At 46.5% G+C, this 17,844-nt stretch overlaps 1 protein-coding gene across 1 annotated transcript in view; it reads right to left on the bottom strand.

The window, feature by feature from the left end:
• Window positions 1–15,898, bottom strand: part of LOC127587424 (phosphatidylinositol 4-phosphate 5-kinase type-1 gamma-like) — a 99,823-nt gene extending 83,925 nt beyond the window's left edge. The window contains exon 1 of the mRNA XM_052045721.1: window positions 15,629–15,898. Within this exon, the coding sequence (XP_051901681.1) occupies window positions 15,629–15,659 (31 nt within the window). The 5' untranslated portion in view covers window positions 15,660–15,898. The remainder of the gene's footprint in view (window positions 1–15,628) is intronic.
• Between the last annotated feature and the right edge of the window lie 1,946 nt (window positions 15,899–17,844).

The raw sequence follows: 17,844 nt of genomic DNA on the forward strand, positions 1-17,844 counted from the left end.
AACTGGATTTTGTTTTTGCCCATCTATTTCAAGAACATCTGCCATGACATGTGGGTAGAAGTGACCAGTGCACAGTCCTTGTGGAAACAGTCCCACTCTTGCATAAAGGGTGCCTTAGGGTTAGACTCAGAACAGATGTGGCAAGTCAAAAGTGGGGAGTAATGAGCTGTCGTGAATCTCCAGTGGCAGAAGGAATGTATCCCACTGCTACCTAACGCAATGGCTCAGCATATCTTTCACCATTGCAATCAAACCAGGCATCATCTCTGGTTCAAAGAGAACCGCAAAGATTATGCCAGAAACAGCACTAGGTGTACCAAAGGTGCCAAATTATAAGATGCAACACAGGTCAATATAGGTCATTGGTGGGAATCACATCAAAGTACTTTGTATGTTATTGGTCTCCTCATTTAAGCAAGCATGTTAATGCATTGGACAGACTAGGCTTGTATCTGCTGCAGTTGAGAAGATGGAGAGGGGACAAATAAAACGTGCAAGATCTTGGGAACCTTGAGGGATGTGAAGAAGATATTTCCTTTTGCAGGAAAATTCAGAGATTGGAGGTCTCTGTTGAAGAGTATGTCACCAAATTAAGAACAGATGTGATTTTTCTTTTCTTTTGGCTATTTGTGAGCCTTAGGAACTCTCTCCCTCACAGAGCTGTAGAAGCAGAGTCTTTGAATATTTATGTCAGAAATTCTTGATATGCAAAGGTCTGAAAAGTTATCATTGATTGGAGAGATTATGAGCAGTTGCAGAGCAGCCATGATCTTAATGAATGTCAAAACAGGGACGGAGCAGCCAACTGCTAGCTTGTTTAATTAGTGACCAAATGGAAGAGGGAACCTCCAAGATCGTATCTTCAACAGGGTGGAACATATTGCTAAAAGCTGAAGTATTTGCAGTCATGTTTGAATTCCTGAGATCCTTGTCAGCACACAATCCAGCTTTCAGCCAGTTCAATCCATGTGATATCGAGAAATTGCTGAGAGCACAAATGCTGTGAAGGCAGGCAACACCCTGGTTGTAAAAAAAAATCTGCTGGAAGAACTCAGCAGATCGAGCAGCATCTGTGCAGGCAAAGGGATGGTTGATATTTTGCATTGAAGATATGATCTTGGAGATTCACTCCCCCATTCAGTCACTAATTAAACTAGCAGTTGGCTGCTACTGGGGAGGCTGGGACTGTTTTCCCTGGAGTGAAGGAGGCTGAAGTTTATAAAATCATGAGGAGCACAAATAAGGGGGCCAGTCTTTTTCTTATTGGTAGGGGAGTCTAAAACTAGAGGCCATAGGTTTAAGATGAGAGGGGAAATATTTAAAGGGGACCTGAGGGGCAAGTTTTTTTCCACACACAGAGGATGGTGGTTATATGGAACGAGCTACTGGGGAAGTGGTAAAGGCAGGAACAATTACAAGTTACAAGACACCTTCATGGATAAGAAAGGCTTAGAACAATATGGGCCAATTGCAGGCAAATGGGAGGGGCTCAGGTCGACACCACGTTTGGCGTGGACAAGTCGGGCTGAAGGATTTGTTTCCATGCTGAATAACTCCATGACTTTATCAAATGTGTGAATATATTTTGGACAGTACAATAAAAGCAAAATAATCTTCTGCAAATGGAAGGATATAGGGAGTGTTGGAATATTTTTGATGTGACATAGGTCCTCAATTTAATGTAGTTCCGAAGGACAGAACAGCATTTCCTAAGTAGTGGAAAATGAAAAGATTAGATGGGTTGTGGTTGATTTCTTCAGAACAGAGACATCCACAGAAGTAACAGGCCAAATCTGTAAGATGCTTAGAAATCCATGTTTACCTTTATTAGTGGAGGCATGGAGCATAAGAGCAGTTTATTTTTTTTAGAACACTTCAATTCAATTTACAGCGATCATCCTGAGATTCTATTTTCTTGTTATTCGATCCTTAATCCTACTCTTGTTTTCATTGTTCCAAAAAGCTCGAAACAGATTATTTCCTTCAGTCTCTTAATCCCTGCTCCTTGTCTGCAATTTAATATGTGTACAGTTTCTAATTTTTCTCATCTGTATTAAATTCTGCTCTACAGAAACTGTCAGATTATTTCCAGCATTTTCTGTTTGAGGGTTCATCCCCCCAGCAGATATAACCACAAAAAAAACTGCTCAGTTTGTCAGATGCCATTTCCCTTATATAACACTCTGACTCCGTCAAATCGTAAGATTTTCTGAGTTCCCTGTCAGTACATCCTTAATAGCAAAAATTCTAGAAATCTTGTGCACATATGTCAGGGTAACAAGTCTTCTGTTAAGGGCTATGTTTGTTGTTTCCAATTCACAAAGACCATTCTACACTCTTGGAAATTTTGGAAGATCAAAATATTTTTCAATCATCGTGGACTGGCCCACAGGGTGAGATCACATGGAATCCAGTGTGAGCGAGCCAACTGGATACAAAATTGGCTTGGTCGTAGGAGTCAGAAGGTGGTAGTGTATGGTTGTTTTTCAGATTGGAGGTGTGCTGCAGAGATCGGTGCTCAGTCTGCTGCTGCTTTTCATATATTTATCATTTGGATGGGAATACGGGTGGCGTGATTGGTGAGTTTGCGGATGACAGCAAAATTGATGGTGTGGACACTGAATGAGGTTGTCTAAGGTTACAACAGGATCAATGGGACAAGTGGGCCAAAGAATGGAAAATGGGATTTAACGACAAGTGAGAAGAGATGCATTTTGGAAAGTTAAACCAGGGCAGGACTTGCACAGTAAACGATAAGGCACTGGGCAGTGTTGTAGACCAGAGAGACTAGCAGTGAAAGTACAGAGTTCCCTGAAAGTGGCAACACAGATGGACAGTGTGGTGAAGGTGGCGAATGGCATGCTTACTCTCATCAGGGAGGGCACTGAGTAAAAGAGATGAGACATCATATTACAGCTGTACAGTGTTCATGAGACCACGTCTCTAATACTGCATACAGTTCTGATTGCCATACTATAAGAAGGATGTGACTAAACTACAGAGAATGCAGAAAAGATTCACTCGGATTTTGCTGGGAACGGAGGGCTTGAGTTATGAGGAGACATTGGATAGGCTGGGACTGTTTTCCCTGGAAGCTGGTGGGTGACCTTGTAGAGGTTTATAAAACCATGTGGGGCACAGGTAAGATGGATGGTCAGTCTTTTCCCAGGGTAGTAAGGGAGTTTAAAACTATAGGTCATGGGTTTAAGAGGGTGTTGGGTGTTTGGAACGAGCTGCCAGGGGACTTGGTAGAATAGGATATAATTGCAACATTTAAAAGACATTTGGACAGGATCACGAATAGAAAAGGGTTAGAGGCGCATGGGCCAAATGCAGGCAAATAGAACTGACTCAGGAATGCACACAATACTCCAAGTGCACCAATATGACTTCATGACTCTTGTACTCAGTGCCCTGACCAATCAAAGCAAGCATGCCATACACCGTCTTTACCACCTTATCTGCTTGCTTGGCCACTTTCAGGGAGCCATGGACTCAAACCCCAAGATCCCTTTGTACATCACATCAGTGTTGTTGAGGGTCCTGCCTTTAACTGCAGACTTTCCCTTTACATTTATCTCCCAAAGTGCAACACCACACACTTGTTTGGATTAAGCTCCAGTTGCCACATATCCACCCATATCTGTAACTGAACTATATTCTGCTATATCCTTTGGCAACCTTCTTCACCTGTCGACAACCACACCAATCTCGGCGTCTGCAAACTTACTAACTCACCCATTTACATTTTCATCCGTCATTTATATACATCACAAACAACAGATCTCAGCACTTATCTAAATGCACGCAAATCCCATCCGTAAGTATCATCTCCAATAGCTTCCCTACCACTGATGCAAGGCTCACTGACCTATAATTTCCTGGATTATCCTCATTTCCCTTCTTGAACAAATGAAGAACATTGGCTATTCCCCAGTCCTCTGGGACCTCACCTATTGCTAGGAATGATACTAACATCTTTGGCAAGGCACCAGCAATCTCTTCTCTTGCCTCTTTCAGTAAACTGGGATATATCCCATCAGGCCCTGCAGACATCGACCTTCATGTTCTTCAAGAGACCCAGCTCCATGTCCTTCTTGATCTCCGCATGCCCCAGCACATTAGCATGCCCCACATTGCTCTCACTAACCTCAATGTCCTTCTTCTTGGTGAATACTGATGCAAAGTACTCATTTAGTATCTCACCCACATCCTCTTTGACTCCAAGCGTAAACTCCCTCCTTTTCCTTTGAGTGGTCCTACCCTCTCCCGAGTTACACTATTGTTTTAAATGCAAGTATAAAATGCTTCTGGATTCTCTTTAATCTTACTTGCCAAATACATTTCATGGCCTTTTCGCCCTTCTAATCCCCTGATTCTTTCCTGACTCAATGGGACAAAGGGCTCATTTCGATGCTGTATCCCTGTCTCTACACATGTGAAAGTATACCAAGTTTACAGGAAAGATAGGGTGAATTTGGCAGTACACTACCCGGTCTCCAATATTTCCCAGAATCCAGGTTAAAAGGTGAATGAAATGTTCAAAATAGAAATTGAAAACTGTGGATAAAGAGACACTGCTTCTGCTGGTTGGAGAGTTTAGCTCTTGGGGGCTTAGTGTAAAGATTGAGAGCTGGACCTATCAGGACCAAAGTTCGGCAACCGTTCTAATGTTTTCCAATATTTCGACAGAACATAGAACATTACCGGCCCTTCGGCTCACGATGTTGTGCTGAGCTAATTAAACCAATGAGTTCTAATTAATCTAATCCTTCTTCCCTGCACAGTGACCATATTCCACCCTTCTCTGCCTATTCATATGCCTATCTAAGAGTCTCTTAAATGGTCCTATGATCTCTATCACCACCCCTGGCAGTGCACTCAAGGCTTTCACCACTCTCTAAAAAGAACTGGCCTTGCTCATCTCCTTTATACTTTCCACTTCTCATTTCAAATATATGCCCTGTAATACCAGATATTTCAATTATGGGAAAAAGATGCTGGCCGTCGACTCCACACTCAAACTTCCCCTCAGCCTCTGCTGCTCCAGAGAAAACAGCTCCAGCTTGTCCAACCTCTCCTCATAGCCCATGTTCTCCATGCCATGCAGCATCCTGGTAAAAGTCCTCTGCACCCTCTCCAAAGCCTCCACATCCTTCCTATAATGAGGTGGGCAGAACTGAATGCAATTCATGGCCTAACCAGAGTTCTATAAAGCTATAACAGAACTTTGTGGCTCTTGAACTCAATGTTTCGACTAATAAAGGCACACATGCCATTAGCCTTCTTTACCACCCTATCAATTTGTGCAGCCACTTAGGAAGCCATGTACCTGGACCCCAAGATCCCTCTGTTCCTCAACACTTAAGGAACCTGCCAATAACCGTATACTCTTCTTTTATGTTGGATCACCCAAAGTACAGCACCTCACACTTGCCCAGATTAAACTCCATCTGCCATTTCTCCGCCCATATCTGCAACAAATCTACACTATATCCCACTGTATCCTCAGGCAATCTTCTATGCAATCCACAATGCCAATCTTTGTGTCATCTGCAAACTTACCCAAACTACCACACTTTCATCCAAATCATATATATAGATATACATACATATATACGTACACACAAGGTACCAGTACAGAGCGCTGCGGAACACCATTAGTCACAGACCTACATCCAGAATAAGACTTATCCACCACAACTACCCTCTGTCTTCTACGGACAAGCCAATTTTGGATCCAATCAGCCAAGTACCATACATCCCATGAATTCTAATTTTCTGGATGAGCCTATCATGTGGGACCTTGTCAAATGCCTTATAAAATCTAAGTATACAACATCCACTGCTCTACCTCCATCAGTTACCTTCGATCTTCTAAAATTTCCTAGTGTAGAATTGTCTTTGTGAATTGGAATGAACACACAACAGAAAACTTGTTAGCCTGAGATCCACAATACTAGATTTCTAGAATTTTCACTCCTGCTAAAAAATACACAGCAGATCAAGAAGCAAGCAGAGAAAGAAAACCTGAGTTAATATTACAGGTTAATACCTTTTATAAGAACTGGCTGGCTGTTTTGAAAGAGACGAGAAAAGCTGGTTATCTGAAATTGAAAGGGTGTGACATAAGATTGAAGGAAAAAGATGTAGTTGAGGTAAAGATATGGTAAGAACCTATTAAATGGTATGCATACTTAAAGGGTTAAATGGTCCATTACCATCTTCTGTTCTTACAGCCGATACACATTGGTGGTAGAAGTTTGAAGCTTTGATTCTAGGTTAATTTAGAGCAAGGGAGGTATTCCCAGTATTCTTATTTATCTCTTAATCTACATACTGTAACTAAAACCAGTCTGTTCATTATCACAAGGGAGACTGCAGATGCTGGAAATCTGGAGCAATGCACACAAAATGCTGGACAAACTCAGCAGGTCAGGCAGCATCTATGTGTACTGTTCATTATCACGTTGCTGTATAATGAGGCTTGTTGTGCACAGATTAGTTTCTGCATTTCCAACATTATAACAGCGACTAAACTTGAAAAGTTACTATCTTGGCTGCAAAGATACATCCTAAACACACTAAAGGAAAGTATGCTTTGGAAATGCAAGTCTATTTAATTACAGATTATGCACCACATGAGCCATTTAACAAACTAAATTGTACTGACTCTCCATTCTGCTTAGGAACACAAAACCTGTTTCAGATATCCCCCACAGAACAATTGCTCTCCACACCCAACCCCAGGTCTGTATTGCTATTGTTGATAAGCAAAGCTAATCTACATCTTCATCTTAAAGAGCAATTTTAGCATTTCAGTTCACAGCTGAAGTTTAAAAAAAGAATCCTGAAGTATTTAGGTTGCCTTTTTTCCTTTCACATACAGTATCCTAACTACATTTCTATAATACTTTACCTGTGTTCAACCTTACACTTGCTAACCCCCTCCCCCACTCCTTGTGAGCTGTCCTAGTTTGTTCCAGATAAAATTAACCTGCATCTATTTCTATATCAGAGCCAAAAATACAGATGAGAACTTGGCGAGTCTGAAGTCAAAAAACAAGGAAAGCCACAGCGTCTGCAATCCAATATCCAAGACCCTGTCTATCCTCTCAAGTTAATGCAGGTAGAGTGCCCTGGCCAACATTTATCTGACAATCCACACCTAAAACAAATTATACATTTGTGAGACCTGACTGGACATGTTACTTGCTGCATTTCTTATAATAGGAATTCTACATCAATGTACTCATTAGCAGATGGTACTTTGGGATGTCCTGATTATTCTGCTTCTCTCAACCCTCAGGTGTCCCAAAGCCAAGGAAAAAACTTTGTGAAGCACAGTCACTGAAAGTCAAGTCATATACAGCAGCCTGCATACTCATGGCAAGACCTGGCAAAAAGAAAAGCTATAATGACCATGTCATGTGGTACCATGGTTGAAGGATAAATGTTGATCCTGGTCCCTGGGAAGGAAACCCATGCTCTTCTCTCTCTCTATTGGATTTTAAGAGCAGAGTGACATGGTAGATGAGGTCACCAGGATGGTATCAAGAATGAGGTTTTCATATCAACTCTTGGTATATTCCACCACTCCAGCACGAAGACCAATGGTTGCTGCTGCATTTACAGTCCCTCTTCAGGAGGACTTCAACATCCTTGTTATCTGATCGAAGAGAATTAAACACCCTACCACAGTTCTATCAACAATGCAGAATGGGACAGAAGTTAGCTGCATGATGCACATAACTCATAAGTTTGCAGCGTGAGCCTTGCATAACACAGAAACAGGCCATTCATACTAAATGGTTAGTGCTCACATGCAACCCTTCCATTACTTCTTCATGCAATTCCCTTTACGTATCCTTCCTCTTAAATAAAGCACTGCTATTGGCCACAGCAACGCCACAGGGAGAAAGTTCCACATTTTCACCAATGTCTGGATAACCAGATTTTCCTCTGATGTTAATCATACTAAATCAATAGAACACCCAGATTTAATTTGTTTAATCTACCTCATCACAATTCTTAACATTAGTCTAAACCACTAGTTAACAACAAAACAATCTCTGCAATCATACTTCAATTCAGAAGCCAAAAACAGGACTCGGCGAACACAGGATGGGATTAAAATGAAAGGTAAATGAATGCTCAGGGTTACCTTTGGTATTGGTTTATTACTGTCACTTGTACCAAGGTACAGTGAAAAGCTTGTCTTACAAACCGATTGAACAGGTCAATTCATTACACAGTGCAGATACATTGAGTTAGTACAGAGTGCATTGATGTCGTACAGGTAATGGAGGTGTTCCTCATCATCGAGAGGAACAAACTGGAAGTCAGATGTATGCATCAAAGCTTCACAAGTAAGGAATGCTTACATCCTTGGAAGTGGCCTGTGCATTTCCTGTCATTGTACTGACGAGACAGAGAGCCCAATCAATCACGGAAGAGGAAGAACTGGTGTGGAATGCAAGAAAGGATTCTAAGACACAAGATGGCACAACCCATTTGGATTAGGGGATCAAATGCAACATATCCAAGTATGAAGTAGCAGCTTAGTTGGGTGGGCACTGAGTTGTGAGGAGGATGCAGAGAGGGTTTAAGGGAACTACAGACAGGCTGCGTGAATGGGCAAAGACATGGCAGACGGAGCATATGAAAAAATGCAAGGTCATCCACTTTGCTAGAAAAATAAAAACGCAGGAGTTGAAAGGTGTTGGTGTTCAGAGGGACCAAGTTCATAAATTACTGAAAGTTAACAGACAGCTGCAGCAAGCAATTGGACGGCAAATGGCATGCTGGACTAAAGTGCAATAGTAAAATGCCTTGTTCTAATAATAAAGAACCCTATGAGAACACACGTGGAAAAGTGTGTATAGGGCTGGTCTCTCCACTCAAGCAGATAAAAGTAAAATGAAGGCATTGTAACCAAATTCACCAGATCGTTCCTGGAAGAGAATTGCGTAAGACTTAACCTATACCTTTGAGTTTCTCTCATTAAACTATATTGAGGTGATCTCATTAAAATATATATCTTGTTAACCAGAAATGATAGGGGCATGGACCTCCTGCAGGTAACAAAAACACGAAGCACTGAGGCCCTCTCCGACGTCAAAGCATTAACACATGTGCTACCCTCATGTTCCTAAATCATAGTCCTGGAAACTGTAAACATACTTGGTGTTGGGATTGTGGTGCCTTGTGAGAATTTCCCTCTTCTAGACAGCAAACTGCACCCTAATGATATCTGTAAATCAGAGGCCTCTCAAATCCCACAGGACCAACTCATTCCAGTGGCAAATTGTCACTGCTCTTTTACTTCTGAAGTTGCGCCATTGTTTTGTTTAAAGCCAGCGAGACTGGGAGAATTTCCAGGCACCGCAACTGTCACTCAGAACTGAGTCCTACTCACACTCCACATAACTAGGTCTAGTCCTAATAAGGGTGGGACAAGAAAGATGATCCTGTTTCCCGGGAAGCCTTCGGCAGAAGTCGCCCTAATATATGCACACCACAGTAGAGCGCTCAGGCTGTCCATATGTTCAACGATATTCCCAGTAATAATGGTGGATGATGAGGTCTGAATGTATGCACAAGTGATATGGGGTGTGCCAAACTGGATGGAAGGATACTTCAGCTGGCTGGCTGTTTAGAACCAGAGGGATGGAATCAAGAATTCTCTACCCAAAGAGCTGTGGAGGCCCAGTCACTGAACATGTTCAAGAGAGGTTCAACCAAGGGATGCAGGGTTAGTGCAGGAAAATGGCACTAAGGTAGAAGATCAGTCACAATCTTATTGACTGGCACAGCAGTGCACGGAACTCAATGCAGTTCACCTTTTCATTTTTTTTAATGTTCTCACAGAAGGTAGCATCATCAGAACAGTTACCAGAGCTGGACAAACTTGGGGGAAGGGAGCAAGAGTTCTTACAGAAAACAGGATGGCAAGAGATATAGTCAAAGCAGCAAGTGGATTGTGTAGGCTTATAATGAACATTGATCATTAACATTTCCTGAGATGGAAATAAGAAAAGGGAAATAGTCTCAACCTAAAACATTGTCCATCCATTTCCCTCTACCGAACAAAAAGGAAGTGGATTGTCACCATCCACTCTGACAGCCACCAACGCAGCTGAACCTGTGATCACAGTGGAGGACGCGACATCAGTCTTCCGAAGAATGAACACGAGGAAAGCACCTGGCCCAGATGGTGTCCCGGACCGCGTGCTCAGATCTTGTGCTGATCGCTGGCAGAAGTATTTGCGAACATATTCAACCTCTCCCTGCTTCAATCTCAGTTTCCCTCCTGTTTTAAGAAGACCACTATCATCCCGGTACCAAAGAAAAGCAAGGTAACATGCCTCAATGACTGCCGACCAGTGGCTCTGACATCCACCATCATGAAGTGCTTAGAGAGGTTGGTCATGGCACGCATCAACTCCAGCCTACCAGACAACCTGGACCCATTGCAATTCGCCTACAGCAGATGCCATCTCCCTGGCCCTTCACTCAGCTCTGGAGCATCTGGACAGTAAAGACACTTACGTTAGACTATTGTTTACTGACTACAGCTCTGCCTTCAATACTATAATCCCAAGCAAGCTTGTCACCAAACTCTGAGACCCAGGACTCAACACCTCCCTCTGTAACTGGATCCTTGACTTTCTAACAAACAGACCGCAATCAGTGAGGATAGGCAGCGATTCCTCCGGCACAATTATTCTCAACACTGGTGCACCTCAAGGCTGCGTCCTCAGCCCTCTACTCTACTCCCTATACACTCATGACTGTGCGGCCAGATTCTGCTCTAACTCCATCTACAAGTTTGCAGATGATACTACCGTTGTAGACCATATCTCAAAGAGTGATGAGTCGGAGTACAGGAAGGAGATAGAGAGCTTAGTGGGATGGTGTCATGACAACAACCTTTCCCTCGATGTCAACAAAACTAAAGAGCTGGTCACTGACTTCAGGAAAGGGGGCAGTGTACATCCACCTGTCTACATTAATGGTGCTGAGGTCGAGAGGGTTGACAGCTTCAAGTTCCTGGGAGTGAACATCACCAACAACCTGTCCTGGACAAACCACGTGGATGCCACGGCCAAGAAAGCTCACCAGCGCCTCTACTTCTTCAGGAGGCTAAAGAAATTTGGTTTGTCCCCTTTCACTCTCATCAACTTTTACCGACGCACCACAGAAAGCATCCTATCAGGATGTATCACGGCTTGGTATGGCGACTGCTCTGCCCAAGACCGCAAGAAGCTGCAGCCCAGCGCATTACGGACGTCAGTCTCCCCTCCTTGGACTCTGTCTTAACCTCTCATTGTCTTGGTGTAGCAGCCAGCATAATCAAAGACCCCACCCACCCCGGACATTCTCTCTTCTCTTCCATCGGGTAGAAGATACAGGAGTCTGAGGGCACGTACCACCAGACTTAAGGACAGCTTCTACCCCACAGTGATAAGACTATTGAACAGTTCCCTTATACAATGAGATGGACTATGGCCTATGACCTCACGATATACCTTGTTGTGACCTTGCACCTTATTGCACTGCACTTTCTCTGTAGCTGTAACATTTTACTCTGTACTGTTATTGTTGTTTTTATTTTAAACCTGTACTACATCAACGCACTCGGTACTAACTTGATGTAACTGCACTGTGTAAATGAATTGACCCGTAAGATCGGTTTGTAAGACAAGTTTTTCACTGTACCTCGGTACAAGTGACAATAATAAACCAATACCAGATGTTGCCTGACCTGCTGACTTCCTCCAGCAATTTGTTTTTTTTACTCCAGATTCTACCATCTGCAGTCTTGTGTCTCGAGAAAAGAAAGGGAAAGTCAGAGATAGATTATATGAAAATCAGAACAGGGTGGAAGTCGACGGGAAAGGTGATGGAACATCAGCTCTGAACGAGAGCAGAGTAGCAATAGAGTCAATGCTATACTGGAAAGGGACAAGTGTAGAGGCCTGAGTAAGACAAATACTGACTGCTCGACACATCCCGTGAAGAGAAAAATGTAGCTTGGACCCACATGGGCTCCCACAGCTACACTCTGGATTTGAAGTTGGTCAATGGAGTTAAGAAAAATGTACGGGACTGTTCAGGCAAACAAAGGAAGATGGTGCTTGGGTCCTCAGTTTATCATCGGAATGAATGTAGAGGAATGGATGTTCATGGTGAAAATAAGCCAGTTGGGACCAGCAAACAGTCAAAATGATGCAGATAAATGGAAATAGAATGTTTCTTTCCCCATAAATGCTGCCTGCAAATAACATTAAGCAAAATTAACAAAGTCACCAAATTAATTTGCTCCTGACACAAGACAAACTTGTTCACACTACCTTGGACACCAGGATTGTGACAAGAAAGATCTTCAACCAGAGGGAATCTTTGGAATTTTATACCCAGGAGGGCAGTAACCTCTAAGCAAGCTCCCTCCTACCACTACCTCATTTTTATTCATCAGAGATGAAGGAGACCAATCAGCCTCATGAGCCTTTTCTGTACATCTGCCACTGCTTTGCCCAACTTTCCAGCTAATCTATGCCCTGCTGTAGCTTTAGACAACCTTTTTCATTACCTGCAACTTCTTGGTTCATATAATTTAACTGTTCATTGTCCTGGTGAATAACTCAACTTTTCCTTATATAATTATACAGCACAGAAATGGGCCCATTCTTCTCCATGCCAACCCTGATGACGATGTACACTAATCCCATTTGCCTGCATTAGGCCCATATCCCTCTTTCCTACCCAAGTACTGCCCAAATACCTCTCAAACGCATCTGCCTCTATCACTTCCTCTAGCAGCTTGTTCCAGATAATCACTACCCTTAATGTGAAAAACTTTCCACTCATATTTCCCTCACATTTCTCCCTTGGCACATTAAACTTGTGTCCTCAAGTTCTAGATTTCCCTGTGCTGGGAAAAAGACTGACCATCGACCCAATCTATACCCCTCAACTTTGTACATCTCTATAAAGGTCACCCCCAGCCTCCGACATTCCAGTGAGAACAAACCAAATCAATCCAATCTCTGCCAATAACTCCAGCCCTCTATTCCAGGAAACATCATAGTGAATCTCTTCTGCACCCTCTCTATTGCTACCACCTCCTTCCTGTAGTGTGGTGACCAGAACAGCATCTCAACTCTCACAGTAAATGCCTCATCCGATAAAGGCAAGCATAACAAATGTTTTCTTCACAACCCTATTCACCTGTATTACCAGTTTCAGCACACCAAGGTCTCTGTACATCAATACTCCTGAGGTCCCTACCATTTATTCAGTATGTCCAATCGAAATCTAACTTGCCAAAGTGCATTACCTCACACATTTGGGTTAAATTGCACCTGCCAATGCACCACCCAACTTTCCAGCTGATCTATGTCCTGCTGTACCTTTACTTCACTACCTGCAACTTCTTGGTTCATATAATTTAGTACCCTCACCAGTTTACATATCCAAATGGACTCTCCGGAAGCTCTTAATATACCAACATCTAAACAAAAGTTTACTGCTGGATCTTGGCCCTCAGATACCAGAAGAATTGTTTCTTTTCCCTTGAGGCATGGTGCAGATTCCAATCTAGGAACACCTTACATTTACAGTTAATTATCTCCTGGTCCTTATCAAACTTGTTATTTTTGCTACAGAAACTTGAGTGGTTATCCACCAATAGACAGAGCATTTTGTAGAAACGGTATTGGTGGAATCTCTCCAAGGCTTTGCGATTGCTGGTAATAGGTAGCAGCAGAAGCATATCAGATGGCAGAAATCATTGCTGGTAGACCTTGAGTTTTGTGCCAGGTTTCCAGTCTGGATTATCAAATACTATTCCCCAAAGAGTCAAATGCAACCCTAACCCTAACACACCCACATAACCTTTGTCTCTCTGAGCAAGTGTTTGATAATCAAGACCAGAAACCTGGCATTGCCCAGGTATGGCTCCTGAAATATGAGAAGTACCCACATTTTGCATAACACTGTTATGCAATGGGGGCAGTTTCAGAAAGGGTCTTTCTTTTGTCAAATGCTACGTGAGGTAGATCCCATCATAGACAACCACCACCTCTCTCACCTCTCAAACCACCCCCACCACTACCGCACTCTCCGCCAACCACCCCACCGCCACTCTCCCCTCCAACCACCCCACCGCTACTTTCCCCACACCCCGACACCGCCACTCAACCCCCAGCACCCTCCCCCAACAACTGGCACTCTACCACCCTACCCCCGTCACCGCCGCTCTCCCCAACCCCCCCCGCCACTCTCCCCAACTCCCTGCCGCTCGCCCCCACTCTCCCCAACACCCCCCAGCCACGCTGGCCCTCCCCAACCGGCTCCCCCACCACCCGCAGCCACCCCAGCCCTCCCCAACAGGCAACCCCCCCACCCCCAGCTACCCCAGCCCTCCCCAACCGGTCCCCCCCCTCCACCCCCAACCCTACCCAACCGGTCCCCCCCTTCCACCCCCAGCCCTCCCCAACCGGTCCCCCCCTTCCACCCCAAGCCCTCCCCAACCGGTCCCCCCCCTTCCACCCCCAGCACTCCCCAACTGGTCGCCCAGCCACCCCAGCCCCCAACCCCCACGGCCCTCCCCAACCAGTTTCCCCCCCCAACCCTCCCCAACCAGTTCCCCCCCCCCGCAACCACCCCAGCACTCCCCAACCAGTTTCTCCGCCCCCCTCAGCCCTCCCCAACCAGTTTCTCCACCCCCCCAACTACCCCTCCCAACCAGTTTCTCCGCCCCCCCAACCACCCCAGCCCTCCCCAACCAGCTCCCCCCCCACAGACCAGTTCCCCCCCAACCCTCCCCAACCAGATCCCCCCCCCAACCACCCCGGCCCTCCCCAACCAGTTTCTCCGCCCCCCCAGCCCTCCCCAACCAGTTTCTCCGCCGCCCCCAACCACCCCGGCCCTCCCCAGCCAGTTTCTCCGCCACCCCCCCCCCCCAACCACCCCGGCCCTCCCCAGCCAGTTTCTCCGCCACCCCCCCCAACCACCCCGGCCCTCCCCAACCAGTTTCTCCGCCACCCCCCCCAACCACCCCGGCCCTCCCCAACCAGTTTCTCCGCCACCCCCCCCCCAACCAGTTTCTCCGCCCCGCCCCAACCACCCCGGCCCTCCCCAACCAGTTCCCCCCCCTCAACCACCCCGGCCCTCCCCAACCAGCTCCCCCCCCCCAACCACCCCGGCCCTCCCCAACCAGTTCCCCACAGAAACCACCCCGGCCCTCCCCAACCAGTTCCCCCCCCCCCAACCACCCTGGCCCTCCCCAACCAGTTCCCCCCCCCCCCAACCACCTTGGCCCTCCCCAACCCCCACCCCCCAGCTCTCCCCAACGCCCTCGCCACTGCCGCTCTCCCGAACCCCCGCGCTCTTCCCCAACCATTCCCCAACCCCTAGCTCTCCCCCCACCGCTCCCCCAACTATCCCCCAAAACCCCGCAATCCACTTCCCAACCCTCCCACCTCTCCCACACCCCCAACTCTCCGCCCTAACCCTTATTCCCCTTACCCTCACTCTCCCCTTGCCCCCACTCTGCCCAACTTTCATCCCCTTGACCCACCCTGACCCTCTTGCCCTCAATTTCCCCACTTCCCTCACTGACCTGCCGCTGCGCCGCTCCCCTCCGCCGCCATCTTGCGCCGAGGCCCAGCCGCAGACTCGGAGACCGCACTCTACATGAGTGGCGCCACAGGCGCCCACCCACTGGTAGTAGGGTGGATCGGCCGTGGATAAGAGATCGTTTTCAGTTAGCTACGCTAATGGATTGTAGCAAGGTGGCGCCGGACTCGGACCCCAGGCGGCCACCTTCTCAGCTGCTTCTCCCGGACACCGCCATGGCGCCAGCACGCATGCTCCGACTCCACAGAAGCCGGTATCTGGCGACTGCGCCTGTCGGCAAATCTGCCCTCTGCCGGCAGGACACCACTACGCATGCCCATAATGGTCACATGGCCAGAATAACGGCCGACCTGCAAAATCGCCACTGCGCACGCTCCACCTTCCAAATCAGCGGTGAGCACCGCCTTTCCCTCAGACGCATGCGCCGTCCTGCAAAGTGGGCAGAGTGGAACGACACGTGATGTAATTGGGGAGGGAAGATGCCAGATGATGATCATCTCCAACACTAGTCCAGACATCTGCCCTGGACATTCAATGACGTTGTTGTGGTTGAGGCCCGCGCTTGGCACATCCTTCGAGTAGAAACTCCCCATTAAAAAGCACGACTGAACCAGCCACGAAATATGGAAGGATACCTGGCAGTTATCCCTGTAACCGTGATAAGTGTTACACCTCACCTACACTTCCTACCTCACCACCATTCAGGGCCAGAGACAGTCCTTCCAGGTGAGGCAGCACTTCACCTGTGAATCTGAGCGTGTCATTTATTGCATCCAGTGTTGCCTGTGCCGTCTACATCAGTGAGGCCTGACACAGATTGGGTAACAACTTTGTCACGCACCTTCACTCCATCCACCGCAACAGCCAGGATCTCCCAACCCTGACATCGTCATCATGCTCTGCTCTCCACTCCCTCCGCACCAACCCTGACATCGTCATCCTTATTCCTATCCTACGTCAAACTCTTCACCCCTGTACCACTCCCAACTCCACTCACCAGCCCAGCCCCCTACCCGACCATTCCCCCATCCTTCCTATTCTAGCCCCAACTGTAACCCTTGCAGTTTTTACCATTCCCCCTGACCTTCCCTTCTCTGAGTGTGAGCAGTCTGTTCTCAGCAAAGGCCTCAGCTTTGTACCTCTATGTCCCCACCTAAACGAATTCCGAGCCTGGAACGATGCTGAGTTTTTCTGCCGGCTCTTGCCTTCGTGGCTCCTTTTTTGGCAAGAAGTCCTCTACCCCTTCTAACGACCCATTCTCCCACCTTCGGCCCTCTTCTTCCACCTGGACTCCCCCATCAGGCCTGTTATCTTCCCTGGACCTACTCATAGCCAACTGTTGGCGCGACACCAGCCATCTTCACTTTTCTGCCCCCCTCACCTACTCCAACCTTACCCTTTCTGAATGCTCTGCTCTCCACTCCCTCTGCACCAACTCTGACATTGTCATCACTATCTCTTACCTGCATCTACCTATCACTATCTTGTGCCCACCCTGCCTTCACTCTTCTGTCCACCTATCAGTGCTCTGCTTTTCCCTCCGATATATTGTGCTTTCCTTTCTCCTATCTTCAGTCCTGAAGAAGAGTCCTGACCCGAAACGTTGACCGCCTGCTTTTCCCCACGGATGCTGCCTTGCTTGCTGAGTTCCTCCAGCATCATAGTGTTTTTCATCCAGATTCCAGCATCTGCAGTCTCATCAGGATCTCCCGGTGGCCAGCCACTTCAATTCCACTTCCCATTCCCATACTGGCATGTCTATCCACGGTCTCCTCTACTGCCACTTTGAGGCTAGACGCAGGCTGGAGGAGCATATTATGTCTTGGTAGTCTCCAACCTGACAAAATCAATATTGATTTCTCTAACTTCTGGTAACCCTTCCCCTATGTCTTTCACCTTTTTTTTAATCCCCCACTCTTTTTCCCTCGTTCCCATGGCCCTCTTCACCCATTCTCTTTCCCCTCCCACACCCTCATGACCTGCCCATCACCTCCCTTCTGGTTCCCCACTTCCTTCACTTTATTCCATGGTCTACTCTCCTCTCCTATTGGATTCCTTCTTCTCTAGCCCTTTGCTTCTTCCACCTATCACCTCTTAGCTTCTCACATCATTCCCTTTCATCCTTCGTCTCCCCACCCACCTACCTTCCCCTTCTCACCTGGTCTCATTCACTTATCACCTGCCAGCTTGTGCTCTTCC

The sequence above is a fragment of the Pristis pectinata genome, chromosome 40 (assembly GCF_009764475.1).
Source record: "Pristis pectinata isolate sPriPec2 chromosome 40, sPriPec2.1.pri, whole genome shotgun sequence".
In the NCBI taxonomy this organism is placed as follows: domain Eukaryota; kingdom Metazoa; phylum Chordata; class Chondrichthyes; order Rhinopristiformes; family Pristidae; genus Pristis; species Pristis pectinata.